General features: G+C 29.8%; 2 protein-coding genes across 6 annotated transcripts; both read right to left on the bottom strand.

Moving 5' to 3' along the window:
• Positions 1-1782: 1782 nt before the first annotated feature.
• LOC105800186 (uncharacterized) lies at positions 1783-4727 on the bottom strand. Its single transcript, XM_012631158.2, has 6 exons — positions 4050-4727; positions 3751-3913; positions 3438-3620; positions 3262-3345; positions 2763-2844; positions 1783-2540 (listed from the first exon to the last, which is right to left on the bottom strand). Exons 1-6 carry the CDS (start codon positions 4403-4405, stop codon positions 2098-2100), a joined length of 1311 nt encoding a protein of 436 aa, XP_012486612.1. The 5' UTR covers positions 4406-4727; the 3' UTR covers positions 1783-2097.
• Positions 4728-13277: 8550 nt separating this feature from the next.
• On the bottom strand, positions 13278-16632 carry LOC105800187 (beta-1,6-galactosyltransferase GALT31A). 5 transcript variants are annotated; one of them, XM_012631162.2, is made up of 11 exons: positions 16474-16632; positions 15281-15371; positions 15140-15201; positions 14805-15016; positions 14659-14722; positions 14503-14575; positions 14307-14427; positions 14124-14211; positions 13914-14036; positions 13731-13843; positions 13278-13618 (listed from the first exon to the last, which is right to left on the bottom strand). In XM_012631162.2, the coding sequence occupies exons 2-11, from the start codon at positions 15296-15298 to the stop codon at positions 13470-13472; spliced, it is 1023 nt and encodes a 340-aa protein (XP_012486616.1). In that variant the 5' UTR covers positions 15299-15371; positions 16474-16632; the 3' UTR covers positions 13278-13469. The 5 variants fall into 5 exon arrangements, with proteins under 5 accessions (XP_012486616.1, XP_012486614.1, XP_012486613.1 ...); XM_012631160.2 differs by lacking the exon at positions 16474-16632 and adding an exon at positions 15844-16374 and having other exon boundaries at positions 14307-14369; positions 14503-14564; XM_012631159.2 differs by lacking the exon at positions 16474-16632 and adding an exon at positions 15844-16371.
• Positions 16633-16948: the final 316 nt, after the last annotated feature.

The raw sequence follows: 16948 nt of genomic DNA, 5'->3' as shown, positions 1-16948 counted from the left end.
CCGAGCACCTCTAAAGATTATGAACAACTGAGCAGCATGAAATAGGCCGAAAGTCCTTGATCTGGTTGGCGCTCTCCATCTTCGGAACTAGTACAACTGTCGTAGCATTGAACGTCGTAGCATAACAAGAGGTTGTGAAGAAGTGCTTTGTAGCAGCCTTGAAATCATTTCCCACAACACTCCAGGCAGCTCTAAAAAGAAAGCTGTAAAATCATTCGGCCCAGGACTCTTTCTCATTTCCCTGCTCAAAATGGCAGATCGAACCTCCTCATCACTCATCATTATCTATGCATCATATAAGTTGGAATATAAAAATTGACAGTACATAATTAATTTTCATTTTGTCCTCAAATCATTATTTATAAACTCTTCAAACTAATCTATTTGTCATAAATATAATCATTATTTATGAATTCTTGAAATTATTTTGTTTGTCACATTCATCCAAATTCAAATCAATGGAACTATGAATGCTGTATTATCCTTTAATTATGGATTTGGGAGACCACGAGTAGTAGTAGAAATTGTAATGGCAAAACAGATACGGATATTTGTGAGATATTTATTTATGTCTACAAGTTAGTTACATATATTTTTTATAATTCACTCAGACTCACTATAGCAACCAATTCCATTTTTAGGTTTTATTTTAATCTTTTAAAATAATTTTTCACTCATAAAAACAATAATTATAGTTATGAAATACCTTCTTTATAAATTTGATTCTCTATAACAGCATATTGTTGAAAATTTTAAGTATATTTTAGTCTTTTCATATAATCAAGCCTATTAGTTATAATTTATTAAATAAAATAATCTTAATTAAAATATTATCTCAATGAAATATTTAAGTTTCACATGAAAAATCTGTTAATCATATTTTATTAAATGAAAGTTATATTCAACGTGAATTTGGAATATCGTAAACTTATAAATTAATTGCTTGAATTTAATAAGTCATGACAAATTAGTTAATTGAATTGAAATGAATAACTCATATTGATTAATTAAACTTGTTAAATTTATAAAGTTCATAATAATTCATGTAAAAGAATATAAAATAAAATGCATAAAAATGATAATTTTACTGATCTGATTCCTACTTTTTTCCATTTGATGAAAATTTATGAAATAAATGATTATCTCTCTATGATAGTATGTCGTTATAGATATATAAAAGTCAGGTAAAATCTTAGTCAATTATTTAAATTAAAATTGAAGCAAAACCAATCTTGAAAGTGACTTTGAAGTGATTAGATTAGGAATCGGTACAAACCAATTAAATCAATTAAAAATTAATTGAATCAACTATTGAACCTACTAAAACATATTGAACTAACATTGAATCAGAATTTAAAAATATATATATTTTAATCAAACCGATTGAATCAATCAAATCGATTAACGTTCCAATCTAAAAAACATAAATAAAAAACATAAACGGAATTGTTTAATAAATAAATGAAATTGTTATAGAAATGGTTGTTGAAATTAATCTCCCACAAATAATACCACTTTTTACTAAATAACTCCAAATAATTTAATCGAATTTGAGCTTTCAAACCTCAAAATTTGGGTGAAAAGCAGGGAATTAATGAACTCAACCTCAGTGAAATTAATCAAAGGATATGGATGACCATATTCCACTCGGCACTGCAGTCTTCAAAACATAAATATTTGCAGAGGGAAACAATGCTGGGCTTGCCAACACTGGCTGTTTATCATCATCCACTCAAAATCTAGCACATGAACACACCATAATCAAGGAAATAAAACAACATATAATATAAATAGTATATATATTGAAATAGAAGAGCCACCGAACAAGAAAAGGAACTCAGTTTCGGTTTTAAGATCTGTTTTCGACATGGCCATTTAAAAAATCCAACTATCTGATCCCATTCTCTTGTGCCCAATTCTAACTTCCTATATCGCCCAAATATTGCAAAAACTAATATAATCTTTCCATCTTCCAACCTTTTAAACGCGGCTAAGTGAGAAGATTCATCCATCCCCAACATCTCACTTCATTGCAATGGCAATCTGCTTTGCTGGTGGGTGCGGTTTCCTTCGATTGACCCACAAAAATATTCAGGATTACAACCTTCTTCCGATTTTTGCAAACCTTCGGGCTACTCCGAATATAACAGCTTTGGTTAAGAGCCCTCGATCTAGAATACATGCAACCGCGATAGCCCCACCAACAACTACAAGTTTGGGAATGTTGTTCTTCCCTGGTTTCTCAGACGAATTGTGTGTTTCAAGCTCTGATGAATCATTACTATTGCTTTCCAAGGATGTCAGATAGTCTTGAGTTACTTTGGTGTTTATTTGAGCCATGGAAGCTGAATGAGAAAGGGGCGCTCCCGATGCTCTTTCGGTTTGATATGCACGTAAGCCAGGGTCAATCTTCCTGACAGTTCCCCACATGCCTAGCTTGACCCCAAGCTTTGCAATTTCCCAAGGTATACCCATATTTTCATGGTGAAAAAGTAATACCTCGCACGCAGTCAGCTGGCCATCCCCTTTCCTTGATTCAGCTGTTCAAAACGTGATGCATACAAATTATTGGCAGACTTGTATAAACTCAAACATGATATTCCTAGAAAATTCATCTAAACAAAGAGTTATACATTCTCCATTTTTTTTATCCCCGGAAACGAATTGCATACTACTAAGAAAATACAAGTTTCAAACTTCCTAACAGCATAGGAACAATTTAAAAACAATTTTAAACTAGGTTGGGTTGAAAAGTCCATTACCTGCACGAATGCACCAACTTGAATAGTATAAATCAACACGCCTAGGTTTGGTTTTTCTAGGAATAGAGGGATATGGTACTCCCTGAAACGGGACAAAACATACTACTAAGTTAGCTACAAAACAAATTTGACCAAATGATGTTGTCATGGCATGAAGTGTTTTAGACTTAATAGTCATCGACCTATTATTAGGTGATAAGATGATTAAGCTAAGAAATAATAAGATTAATTCAAAGCTTAGGAAACAATCTCGTCAAGTGTTCCCTTAATGAGGTTAGAACAATTTTCATTTTTGTTCACAACATAAAAGATCTTATAAATGTAAAAGGTATATTGTTCCCACTAATATTTGGTCAAATGTCAGACTATCGGCTGCAGCCTAGTTATTTCTAACCAGGAATGCAGAAAACAGAACAATATAGGGAAAAAATAGGAAAGACTTGTTAACTTCCAGGATTTTAATCAAAATCGAAAACCAGGGACCAGAATAGGATGTTACCTTTGTAACACAGTAATATGTCCGACCACATGACCAAATCCGACGACCTATCAAGTATTCTCTGTCACTGCAGAAGAAGGGAAACTACAAACCAGAGAACATCTTATAAAACAACTTTAGAAACAACAAAAGTCAACCAAAAAGAAAAAGAAACAATTAGAAAACCTATTACGAACCTTTCGAACCCACTGGACCACCATGGTGCCGTCAGTGGGAGACGACTCGAGAGTTTCGGCACTAAGAAGCATTTCATCCCACTTCAATTTTGATCGGAATTCATCGTCCCAAAAGAAATCCCTCACCATCTCAGGAGTGGCATCATCGAAAACAGTCCGGCTACGATATTGTGTAGGACCAATCTAACAAGCAATAAAAAGCATAATTCAACACAGCAAATGAATCCCAAACACAACCAGCAGGGTTATTTATAATAAGTTTTCGATTTTTACTGGTTCTGATAAATTAAATAACAGGAAGAGGAAATGATACCTCAAGATCTCTTTGCCAAGCCTGATATCCTATAGTTGGGGTGGACTTATCCATCATGTGAATCCAAGCAGGACCTCCATCTTTTTCTTCAACTAATTTATATAAATGCTCTAAATCATCATCTGTCAGAAAACCCAGTTTTTGCTTCTCGTTCTGTGATGAACTGTCCAATTAAACAGACATTAGTTGTTGGTGAAATCAAATCAAATACAATCCCAATTCCCATTAGAATTCCCTCTCCTATACCATTTACAACTACAAAATTGCTATTAAAGAAGGCAAAATATGGAGTTGCAAACCTGCAATTGGAATGAAGAGTAGGTGACAAAAAGAAAGAATCTTTTTGAGCCCCATCATCTGAAATCCAAGAGATAACACTAGGCAACTGAAACTTGATCAAATTCAAGCTCGGAAGGGAACCAAAACCACTGAAAGAAGACTCAGAAGATTCTGCAGGAGCCGAATCCTTAGAACCAGAACAATCCATGAACATCTCCCTGCCTATAGTTGCCCACTTCGGCTTCCATGCCCAACCAACTAAAACCCCAACAATTACAGCAACCCATAAAGGAGCTATAAAAATCAGTAACTCCCTCACCACATCTCCAATTGTGGGTTTCTTTAAAATCTCCCAAAAAACAGACACCAAACCCATCTCTAAAACAACAAGAAGAAGAGAAGGAAAAGAACCCCTCGAATGAATCAAAAAGTAAGCGTTAAGCGCATAGATTTCTCGAGGGTTTTTTTGAAGAGAGAAACCCTTGAAAAGTAAACCAAAGAACCCACCAAATTGAAGCTAAAAGGGAGTGAAAATGGGGGAGAAGAAGAACATTAAAAAGGGAAAGAAATTATTGGGGAATGGAGGAGAGAAAAGATATGGAAACCGTGCACAGTGGAGCAACAAGACAACAAGTGAGGAAGGGAATTAAAGATAAGGATTTGGTGATAAGCGGTGGAGAGTCGTGTTCCCTGGATTACCGTAGGCCCATAAATGAACTCAGTCTCATACACACCACCAAACTATTATTTTAAAATATAACAGATACATACATATATATACTTGTAGAGAGAGAGATTTAGACGACAAGTCATTACTCACTAACCTATTAGGATTATTACTCCTTTAGTTTAATCTTAAACTCGTAACTCCTAGTTTTACATCAATTTCATTAAAATAGTTCGTATTTTTGTAGAACGGTGCATTATAATATTTTATTCAATTTACAATTATTTGTAACTATTAAAGAAAGGTTATTAGTATTTATAAATTATCTTTTGATTAAATTAATAGAATATTATTTCATTATTTGAGGTTTAAATTTGGTAATTCTTTTCCTTTCTCTTTTAACCGTGCATCAATTCAGACAGAATTAAAAAGAATTTGCCAGATGTTTGGTAATAAATGGGTAAAACTAGATAAGGGATCCTCTTTTCTTTTTTTTCCCTTAAAATGAAAATCAAAGACATCTTTTACAACAAATGTATTTATAATATTAAAAATAAGAAATTTTAATATGTGTTACTTTTTCTAGATATATTTATTTTAACTAGAGTTTTATATATTGCATTAAAAACATTATAATATTTGTATTCTATTTATTTTTAATTTTTTATTTGTACCAAGATTTTGATCCAATTGTGAAATCATTAAAAATTTATATATTTTTTTGTAAAATAACATTTTATATATATATAAAACATAACTATTTTAAGTTTAGGCTGAGAAAGCATTGATGGTATGTGTGTGTGTTTGAATTTGATACGCTTCCCACTTAAATTTGTGGTCGCCGCGTTTTTCTTCTGCATCCAAATTTCATCATCCCTACAGTCTTTTACTTCTTTACTTTTCCTGTATGTACAATCTTATTTTAGGGGTAGGTATATAGTACCAAAAATAATTAAAATATTATATAATTTTTGATAAATTTGGAATGCTGAAGTAATGAATTGAGTTTATTTTTTGATTGGTTGAGGATTTGTCTGATCAAAAACCAGATAAGGATTAAAAGTTATGAATTTAATGAACAAAACAAAAAGAGCTATGAATTTGATGATTAAGTTGACACCAAAATACTTTTTTATAATAATAAAATATAATTTCATCATTTTAATATTATATATTTTATAATTTTAAATGATTAAATTAAATTTTTATTTTTTGGAGTGGTCAATGTGTAATTTTATCATTACTAATTTAAAATTTTATAAATTATAAATAGGGAGCCAGAGCCCTCCCTTGGCTCTACTACTATTATAAATCCTAACTATTTCCGTTTCCATAAGCCGTGAATGTAAGTAGGGGTAATTTTGTATAAAAATACATTTCTAATAGGCATAATCACACATTTGATTATTAATTTTATATCTTCATCAACTTGACTCTTATTCTTTTTAAGTTAAATTTGGCTTATAACATTTTAAAAGAGTTAAATTTAACCATCGACTTTTAAACAATCAAATTGCTTCTTCTTTTTATAGAAATATTGTCTAAATTGTTGTTTTTTAAACATGGCATTACGTGTACTTAATGCTAATTTTGTGAATTTTTATTAATTTTATAATTTTGAGTTATTTTTATTTGAATTTTTTATAATTATGAAGTTATTATTGATGTGAGGTACAAGACAAATAGTATTATGTTAGCATGAAGCACGCATATATTGCCACGCCAACATCATTAAAAATTAACATTTTAGTCAAAAGTTTCATTAAGAAAAGCAAATTGATTACTTTTGAAATGTTAATGGTCAAATTTAGTTCAAAAAAGAGTATTGCCAAAATGACAAAATATGTAAAATATTGAGGGCTAAATTTATTATTATGCCTTTCTAATAAAAACATTGAGAGGTGAAAAAGCTATGACTATTAAATTAGGGATAAATCTCAAAACTATACATAAACTTTAATTTAATGTGCAATTTTATACAAAAACTTTGATTTTGTGCAATTTTATACATGAAATATTCATTTAATTCAATTTTCACTAATCATTAATACAATTATCAATGTAGAACCATTTTACACTTACATATTGCATGCATAAAGTATTATATTTATCTAATTTATAATAAATTGATATATTTATTTCTTTAAATGTATACACCCGTAAATGGGTCACATATAACGCTTCCATATCATGTAATCATCAGTATTTACGCATTTGTACCATATATTATTACATAATAACCAACTTTACACAATATTCCAATTCAATCCAATACTAGCCAGTTACACTAAATTCCAAGATATTTCAATTATATTCAAAATTCATACATTAAATTAAACACAAGCATGCACATATAATTCCAAGTGAAATAATATGCTCCATGTGAACTCACCTGTTCAAAACACTAAACAAGTTGATTCTTCCGGACTAATCAATAATTTTAGTTTTCATCGGTTAACTCTACTTTGATAAGATTCTTAATCTAAACAATTATTTTATACAATCCATCAATACTAAATATTTTCATGTTATGACACGACATAAATGAAACTATATATTCTCATTTTTATACCCTGAATTTTAGATTTCATTCAATTTAGTCCCTAAATTGAAATAGCCATTACTTTCAATTTTTAACCTCGGTTTACAATCGACTTCTCATACATTCATTAGGGATCCCCTACTTTCTATTTCTACATAAATTTCACAATAATTTAATATTTTATTCACTTTAGTCCCTAATGTACAAAGTTAACAATTAAGCTAAATAATTTTACAATCTGATCCTTCTCATGATTTAAGCTTAAAATCTATAAATTTCAAGCCTAATTCTTCAATAAATCAACAATGATAACTTTCAAAAATTTTAATATTTTTACAATTTGATACATGTGCTAGCTAAATCAAGCTCTCATAACCTCAAGTCTATAAAATTACAAGAAAAAGGCATAAATTAGCGGATTATTTGAAGAACTTGAAGCTTTTCCTTAGTTTTATATTAATGGTGGACGGTGAAGGAAGAAAAATAAAAGATTTTCCACTAACATTTTCTATTCATACATCAATTAGTTGTTAATTAATTTTTAATTAGTTAAATTATGATTTACTTAACATAATTAACTTCTAATTAAACTTAATGGAATCCCCATCATCATCCACTATCATATATTATAAAATAGTTTAATTGCCATTTTGAACCTTTAGCTAATTGCAATTTATATCCCTGAGTTTTTGGCCAATTAAAATATATAGTGATTGGAATTTTACAATTTATTCCTTACACCTAAATTACCTATTTAATTTACAAAATTGATGAACCAAACATCGATATAATTTTACAATTTTCAATATTACAACAATTTAAAAAAATTAATGTTTTGATATTAAATTTAAATAGATGATTACTTATTTAGATGCAGACTAGTTACAATATATGTGATTGCTCCAAATAATCCTATGATTTGAAACATTTAATATTTTTATTATGTTAAAACTTAACAAATAAAAATGACTTGGTGTTATTCCTACCAATTCATTATAAAATTACAAAATATTCCTTCTTTTAAATTATAATTAATATTATTATGATGTCACTTTTCATACTTTTATATGTTTTAATAAAATAATTAAAATAGTAAATTCATGGTTTAAACATGTGTTCACTAGTAATATTAAAATACAAGTTCATTTTAAAATTAAAAATTAAAAATAAAGTAAAATTAAAAAGAGAGAATGAACAATAATTTCTATAAAAGCTTTAAAAACCTCATAATTAATTTTTTACAGTATTCAATTTTCTTTAAAATTTTCATTTTAATTATTTTTTAATATTTTAAATTATATCATATAAGATCTAATATATCATTTAACGATTAAATTAATAATATTAGTAACGGAAGTATCTTGTTAATATAACAACGTTAATATTAAGATATTATTGAAATATTTTAAAGTTAAAGATCTATTTTAAATAAAAGTCATAATTTGGAGATATTTGATGCAATTGATTCTAAAGAACTTAAATAATTTGTATTATAAAAATTAATATATTAGCACATTTTTCTCCTGTAAATCTACTTTATATGCTATCTTGAGCGATTATATATCCGGAAATTTTGGCACAAATAAAGGCGTTACAGTACCATACAAAAATTACTTCACGGTACTCTTGATTGGATTATGATTTTGGTCTTATTTTAGATTTAATTTTATACCTTAAATTAAAATAATTTATTCATTTATTTTCATAATAATATTAAATAGTTTTAAAAATTAATATATTGAAATCTAAAAATTAACATTTATAACCATTAAGATTAAAATGTTTTATAAAGAATCCTTAAAATAAAAAATAAGAAATTGTGTGAGCATAATGATTGAAAAGGTTATATTTAAGAAAAATTATTATTATGAGTTTACGCCACATCATCATTTAAAAAATAAAAAAATTATATATTTTAAAAAATTCAAGTGATGATGTGACTTACTCCATCATACCTTAACAAAATCCAAATTTAGGAATCAAATAAAAAAAATCAAGTTTTCATATTAATATATTTAACATTGTTATCTATTTATATCAATTGATGACATTAAAAATATGGCATAATGAGTCATTTAACCCTCAAATTTTATAAAAGGTCATTTTAGTCATCTATTTAAATTTTCAACTCTTCTAATTTTTTAACTTGCGTTTGTCAAATCACCCAAAATAGATGAATAAGTTAATATCAATTAACTTTGCAGACGTAGCGTTTACGTGTATGTCAAATAAACAATTAATTAATTAAAATTTTAAAAATTCCAAAAAATAAGAATATATAAAAATATTTAAAAAACATAAAAATTACAAAAAAATAAAATTGATTTAATAATAAATTTATAATAATATTCTATATTTTTAATTTTTAAAAATTAATTAAATGTTGACGTGGTATACACGTAAATTGTCATGTCAATTGTCAGCAAAGTTAGTAAATATTAATTTTTCTATCAATTTGTCAAAACAGAAAAACTAATTCAATAGCTTGAAGAGATTGAAAATTAAATAATAGACTATAATAATTTGTTTGTTGTAAAACTACGATTGAATATTCGTGTGGAATTTCTATGATTTCGCACGTAGAACGCATGATGTTGCTATGCGTTTCTCCAACCAAAACACTCTGCCTCGCAAAAGTTTGTATAATTTTTAGATATTTGTAATTTAGTTTTTTTTTTATTTTAAAGAATTTAAATTTATTTATTTTTAGATTTTAAAATTTTGATTTAATTATTAATTATGACTAAATTTTTATTAAATTTATTTGTGTAATATTTTAAAATAAAAATATTTATTTAATAGCCATATAATAAAAATACATTATAATAATCTTAAATTTAATTAAAAAAGTAACGATATTTTCAATCAAACTTTTAAATTCAAAAATAAGAAATAAAATAAAAACTAAATTCCAAATTTAATATCCTTCTATAACCTAAACACACAACCTAACATCATTGGTTATTGTGTCATATAACAAATACGCCTTGCTAATTATAAACCTATATAAATAATATCGTTAAATCACATGATATGGTCTATTAATAAATAGACAAAATGATTTTAGTAGTATTGGCAAAATGGAGTATTGAGTGTTTTTCTCCGTTTTTTAAGATAATGGTGTTTATGTATTTATATGATATGTGTACTGTTTATTGATATGATATATCAGATAGGTTTTATGTATGTAGACATGTATTCTACTTTAGACTTAACACGTGTTTATATGGTCACATACAAGTGTAACTTTGCGAGAAAGTAAATTCGGTCTACAAGCTCAATAAAATCCAAGCTAAAACCACTCGAAATTTTAAACCAATAATGATAATATCGAAGTTAGAGTTCCCCTTTTCATAAATCATGTCTATCGTCTCAAAATTTATCTAACTTAAATATCATCAATAACATCATTCGTTAATAGTATGTGCTTCTTCTTTTTTCCCTCTTTGACGTTAACACATAACAGCTATGGGTTGAGAGAGATCTCCGACGACTACCACTAGTGTCGGTTACTTAGAACACTATAAACCGACCATGCTTTTGCACATGCAATTTGTGTGTACTTCCACTTCAATCTAATACATCCCACATTCCACCATAATATATATGTTTATATATATATATTGTGGTCTCAAATCTTTTTCCTCATTTTCGCGACTTTATTTTAGAAATTTATTTGATTTAAAAATTAAAAATAAATTGATAACGATGTTGACTATATATTATTAAATTTAAATATGTGTCATCAATTGAATTTCCACTTTTAAATATTCAAATGAAACATATTTAAATTTAATCGAAATTTATCAATTCAATTTAAATTTTCAATTTAAACAAGTGAAAAAAAATGAATTTCTAAAAATAAAAGTAAATGTACTAAATTTTAAGAGTTTGAAGAGTAGAGGGACTGAAGACAAATTTAAACCTTCTTTTTAAAATAAGTGGTGGAAATATGAAGTTTGGCATGGTATGAACAGCCGCAGAGCCTCAGTTTGACCCACCAATTGCAGTACAACAATGTTTTAAACATTTAAAATTTTTTCCTCCACAAGTACTTTTTTTTTTGAAGATTTTATTTTTTATAAGAATGAGGCTGTTATTTTATAATAAGAGATGAATTGTAGATGTTAAGATACAAGTTTTGAAGTGGATTGATATGGTGGAATATTTCAATTTTTTTAAGAATTTCTTTTAACAATTTCAATCATAGATTGAGATTATATATATATATATATATATATATAATATTTTACGTAATGCCTAAAACTATTCATAACATCTTTCCAACCTATAAACAGGAGGACAATGCGTTTCAGGGTACTCGAAATTATGTCCTCACAATAATGCCCATGTCAATTGAGCGAAAAATCAATCAATAATTTTTTAAGAATTTAAATCAGTTGAAATATTTGGTATGAAAACTTAATTACAGATAACATTTCGTTATTTAAGTATAAAGCCTTTTTTAAATATATTTTTAATTTGTTAGGAAACATTTATTATAAGTGGATTTGATGTACTATATTTTTAAAATTATTTTATATAAAAATTAATTTTAAAAAATTAACACGGGTGATTGAACTCGAGTTTAATATTTTTAATTTAAGAAGGACTTGGATAGAAAAACAAGGACCCGGCCCATTAGGTAGAATCTCAACCACTCACTCTTTTTTCATAAATATACGGTAAGACTTTTTATTCATGCAAAAAAAAAAAGGAAATTAATCAAAACTCCTATTTTTGTCCACTTTTCAAGATGCATTACTTTTAGAACGTATTCATGGTTATATTTTAAATATATATTTATAAATTATAAATTAAAATGACAATTTTGAAAACTATCATTTCCTTAAAAACCATCATTTAAAATATTATTAAATATTTAAAAATTTTAAAATGACGATTGCTACGTAAATGCCACATAAATAAATAAATAATTTCTTAAAAGTTAAAAATTAATAAAATTATAAAATTTATTTTAAAATAAAAGTTACTAAAATTATTAAAACTTATAAAAATATTATTCAATTTTTAAAAATTAAATTGCTAACATAACATACACATGATACCACGTTAGCAAATTTAACAAACGTTAGCTTTTTCATTCATTTTGGGGTAATTTGACAAACAATGCAAGTTAAATAAGTCATTATGTTTTTTTTTAAAAAAAAAAACCAAGGTATTCCAACATCAATAAAAGTGATTAATCCCCTTGCTGCGGGTGTTCTCCGAAGAGATGAAACGGTTAACCATGAAATGTATTCTTTTCCCATAAGTGAAGGTGTGTAATCAACATGCCACACCTCGTGGTTTGACTTTAATATACTTTTAATTAAGGGTCCCTTGAAATCTAAGGCTCCCTTTGGATACCCATTTAGCTCCGATGAGGTTAGATTTCTCATCTGTGATTTGATTCAGTTGAGGCATTTTATTGCACTACAATTGTGATTTTTCACTAGAGCTGTTTTAAAGAAGGAGAAGGCAAAAGAATTAGTGTTTTGATTGGTAAAAAATAAATATAACTTTAATTATTTATTGTATTATAAATATATTATAAATTAATGTCTATAATGATTATTTTTTATTTTAATCTCATTTCACCGCAACATTTATATTTAAATAAATATCTCACCAAATTAAACTCATTGCCCCTCCAAAGGATGCTTAACTTATGCTCCAGTGCGTTTGCTTTTCAAGGCTAAAATTCCATCAACAGAACTGCCACCCGAGTGGGGTGAGTTTTGGCAACGGCAGGTATAAATTTCCATTGGAGCTTTTAGCTCTAGTTGGCTCATTGAGATTGTTATGGACGAAAGTACACTACCTGCATGATTCGCTGTAAAAATTCATTGTCAAAATTTTGATTCAAATGATCCATTAAATTTGGCTTCAAAGTTTTGTCTGTCTTAATCCAGAAGTTTCGCGGTTTTACCTGAAAGAATGAAGCTTAGAGTCTCTGCGGAGTTTCCCAATATTGCTGCAAATCAAGCCCCTACTGAAATGGTGCTATCATCAAATTCAGTTGAAGTGAATCGAGGCTTTAAAACTAAAACATCTTCATTTTCATTTTCTGGAAATGAGAATACATGCAATGACTAGTGTAGTCCAGTTCCAGTACCGATTGCCCCGTAACATTGGAAGGAAAAAAGATCGGGGTTGACGGCATTGTTCGATGCATAAAATTTGTTCAAATATACACAAATATGCTATACCCAGGTCCCTGATATGCTTTCAGAAACTAGTATCCCAAATGGCTTGGTCGCCTTCCCCACAACGCTGGTGCACCTCCTTCATTCTCACTGATGACTTGCAAATGCCACTGCAGCTCCAATCGAATGATGCACCGCAGTGATTCCCTGATTTAGCTTTCCACTCGCAATCTATTTGAGAAATTTAAACACTAGATTATTTGTGCACTCTCGGTTGCAGGAGAAAACAAAGAATACAAAGTGAACATTGTACCATTCAAGCATAATGGCTACCATATCTTACCAGCGGGAGTGGTACCACAGCATAGACTTCTATCATCTATGTGCTCAACATCGAGACCGATAAACCAGGATCCTAAGGAGACATCTTCATTCGCATACCTATGAAGTATGTGCCTGGACAGAAAACACAAATGAATAAGCGATCTGATCATTATTGACAAAATGTTGCTGAATAAGTGTTTACCGATTGACAAAGATATAGGTGGCCAAGTCTTTGGAGATTGCATATATTTGTCCAGTTGCATGCCGGAAATACTTGTTTCCCTCACCAAATTTCCAATATTCTGGCTCGCGGTATTTGATGCCTCTGCATGCGAAAGGCAAGAGGGTAACTTGGTGGGAAAGACAATATAAATGACACTAAAAATCTTGTTCACAAAAAGTTCATCCTTACTTCTGTGCCACAACAGGTCCAGACTTCATGCAACCAATATAAACATGGGGTTCGTGTCTGTGACGGGCCAGTGTAGAACTTACCACACCTATTGAATAATTTGATATCAAGTTAGTCACCAGGATATAGATCTGTTTGAGAAGAAATGAAAGTACTGAGAAACTTTAATGTAGCAATACTAACCTAGATTTACATGTACATCATCGTCGACTTTAAGATAGAAATCGGCATCCCACTTTGCAACCACTGCAGAAAAGTACACTTGAGTTTTCTTTGATAGTTCATGGTAACCTTCAATATGATTCTGCCAAACAAAACATTCGATTCTACGTAAGTTTTGAATTTCTAAATCGGGTCCGGACTGGAAGTGAGAGCATACCAGGTGCAAAAAGTCCTTGTGTTGCCCTTCTTCCACATTGATAGCACGATCCAAAGCACCACCTGGGGTTGAACTGAGAATCAAGGATACATTATCATTCTAACAAAGTTAACTAGCATGTTAAAGTTAAACACTTCGATTTTCAATCGAATTTACCTGTGTCCTATGACGAATCGAATTATAATTCCCTTCTCTTTCTCCAACCTCTTTAATTCCTCCCCTAAGAACAATAACCTCGAAAAGTATAAATACTTGACTACATCCCTTCCCTGGTAGAATGCCAAAAGAGTATTGAATCAAACCTTGAGGCATCCAAGTCTCCCGGATTGAATTCCTTCGTTTTCTATTCCTTAACGCCGTAATAATTCCCATAACAAAGAATACTCTCCGGCTTTCATTCAAGTCCTTGGTTCCTGATTTTGTAACCACCGGAGATCCTTCCTCGGTATCTGCTTTGGCAGCTCGAGCTGCAGCTAGCTGCCTCTCCAATGAGGAGATTGTTTTGTCTAATGTACTGAAAGTATGTATAATGCGAACTGCCTTAAGTTCTAAATGCATTTTAGAGATACTAGATGTACTAAAGGAGAAAGTTAACATAACCTACCAAAGAATTCTCCGGCAAGACATAAGAACTTACTTAATTACATCCCGGGTTTGTGAAACTCGAGAAAGAATGTTCCCTGTCCGAACAGAAACATCCTGTTACAACATACATAACACCATCAAGATTCTAGGCATGCAATGTATAGCTTATGACATCATTGTACTCTGATCTTACCTTATCACAAATAACCATGGGATGAACTTCGTTTCTCCGATGTTTCTGTGCGGAAGAAGCCTCCTCTTCCACTTCAACTGGATCCCAAAATCTGTAAACGAACGCCATGCACCACTAGTCAATGCACAATTACATACAACAACATGGTGAATTAAGAAATGCAGATATAATGCAATTGATAAGAACAAAATTTGATGGCCTAAAGAAAACAAATGAAAATAAAAAGCAACCTTAGTAAAGCTCAAGTTTATTGGTGATAATACAGGCTTATAGAGCTCAACAACCGGTGAATTTGGGTCAATATCTAACAAAAAGCACATTACTGGAAGCTGATTTTCAAAAATTGAAACCATAAAACCATAGACATAAGTGCTTCATAATTCTGCATCAAATTAGCAAAACCCTCCAATATGTACTAAAAAACAAGATGGCAGAGAAATGCTGCAATCGTTAAAGCTTCTAAGAAAAACCATTAAAATGCAACATAAACTCTGAAAGTTTGGCAACTCCAAACAAGAACCTGTTCATTTCATAGTCCACTTAGAGAAGAGAGAAAAAAAAACCTGTTGACAACAAGTACACCCAAGAAGAAACTGACAATGCAAAAGAGAGAAACCCATCTAGTGGGAATTCCACTGGGAGGCTTTTGAGGTCTACTCAAACCCATTGCTGGCTTCAGCTTTAAGAAAAGCTTAAAGCTTCCTCCTTTTCTTTTACTCTGTGAAAATTTATTTATATATCACAAAGAAGAACCCATTGAGAGAAAGAGAAAGCCTTAACAGCAACAGGCAATAGCCAATAACAACATTTGGCAACAATGGAGGTGTGATTGTTGCTTGCTCAGCTCTCCCTCTCAATTATAAATATAGTACCCCATTTTCCCCCTTTTCTCTTTGTCTTTCAAGTTCTTTTCTATTTCCTTCTTCCTTTAAGACTAATTATCCACCGAAAACCCAATAATAGTGTCAAGTTACACACAAAATCTTCAATACCAGACATTTCTTTTCCATGAAAATTCTTGGGGTTTTATAGGTGAATGAACTTTGTTTAAAGGATATAGTTGTATGTTAGGTAGATAGTCTCATTTCTTCCTCTTGCTCTGCAAAATCATTTAAAATTCTCAAGAAGAAAAAGTGGGGGCAGGTTTAAAACTTTTGGCATTTCATCAATCAATTTTGATATTGCAATAATACCTTCAACATTGGTTCAGGTACTACCCAATTTCAGCCAAATGCAGCAAAATTCTGATTGTTGCAATAAATTTTTATTGCCACAAGACGAAGCAAAGTAATGCAAAGAAGTGCAGTATTTTGTGGATTGATATGAGTAGGCAATGCTTTTTTTGGGGACCAGTCTGCCCACTTTGTAAAGTAATGAGTTTGCTTTATTCAGGTGTAGATAACATATATATACAGCGAGGAACAATTAAAGTGCTGGGTGTTATCTTAGCAAGCAATCAACAGATAGAGTAATTTAAGCTAAACCCTAATGAAGGTGATAAATACTGGTCCACAAGACATATAGGAATACTTGTAATTATGGAGGCTAAATTTGCTTTGAAGAGTTAATAATTCTATTTCAAGGTAAAATCATATATGCTAGAGCTAGACCAATCGATTAAAGAGAGTAATTTATTATTACATCATGTGTATGTATGTGTGTCATATA

Source organism: Gossypium raimondii, chromosome 9 (assembly GCF_025698545.1).
Source record: "Gossypium raimondii isolate GPD5lz chromosome 9, ASM2569854v1, whole genome shotgun sequence".
Classification (NCBI taxonomy): domain Eukaryota; kingdom Viridiplantae; phylum Streptophyta; class Magnoliopsida; order Malvales; family Malvaceae; genus Gossypium; species Gossypium raimondii.
This window is presented reverse-complemented; position numbering and strand designations above follow the sequence as displayed.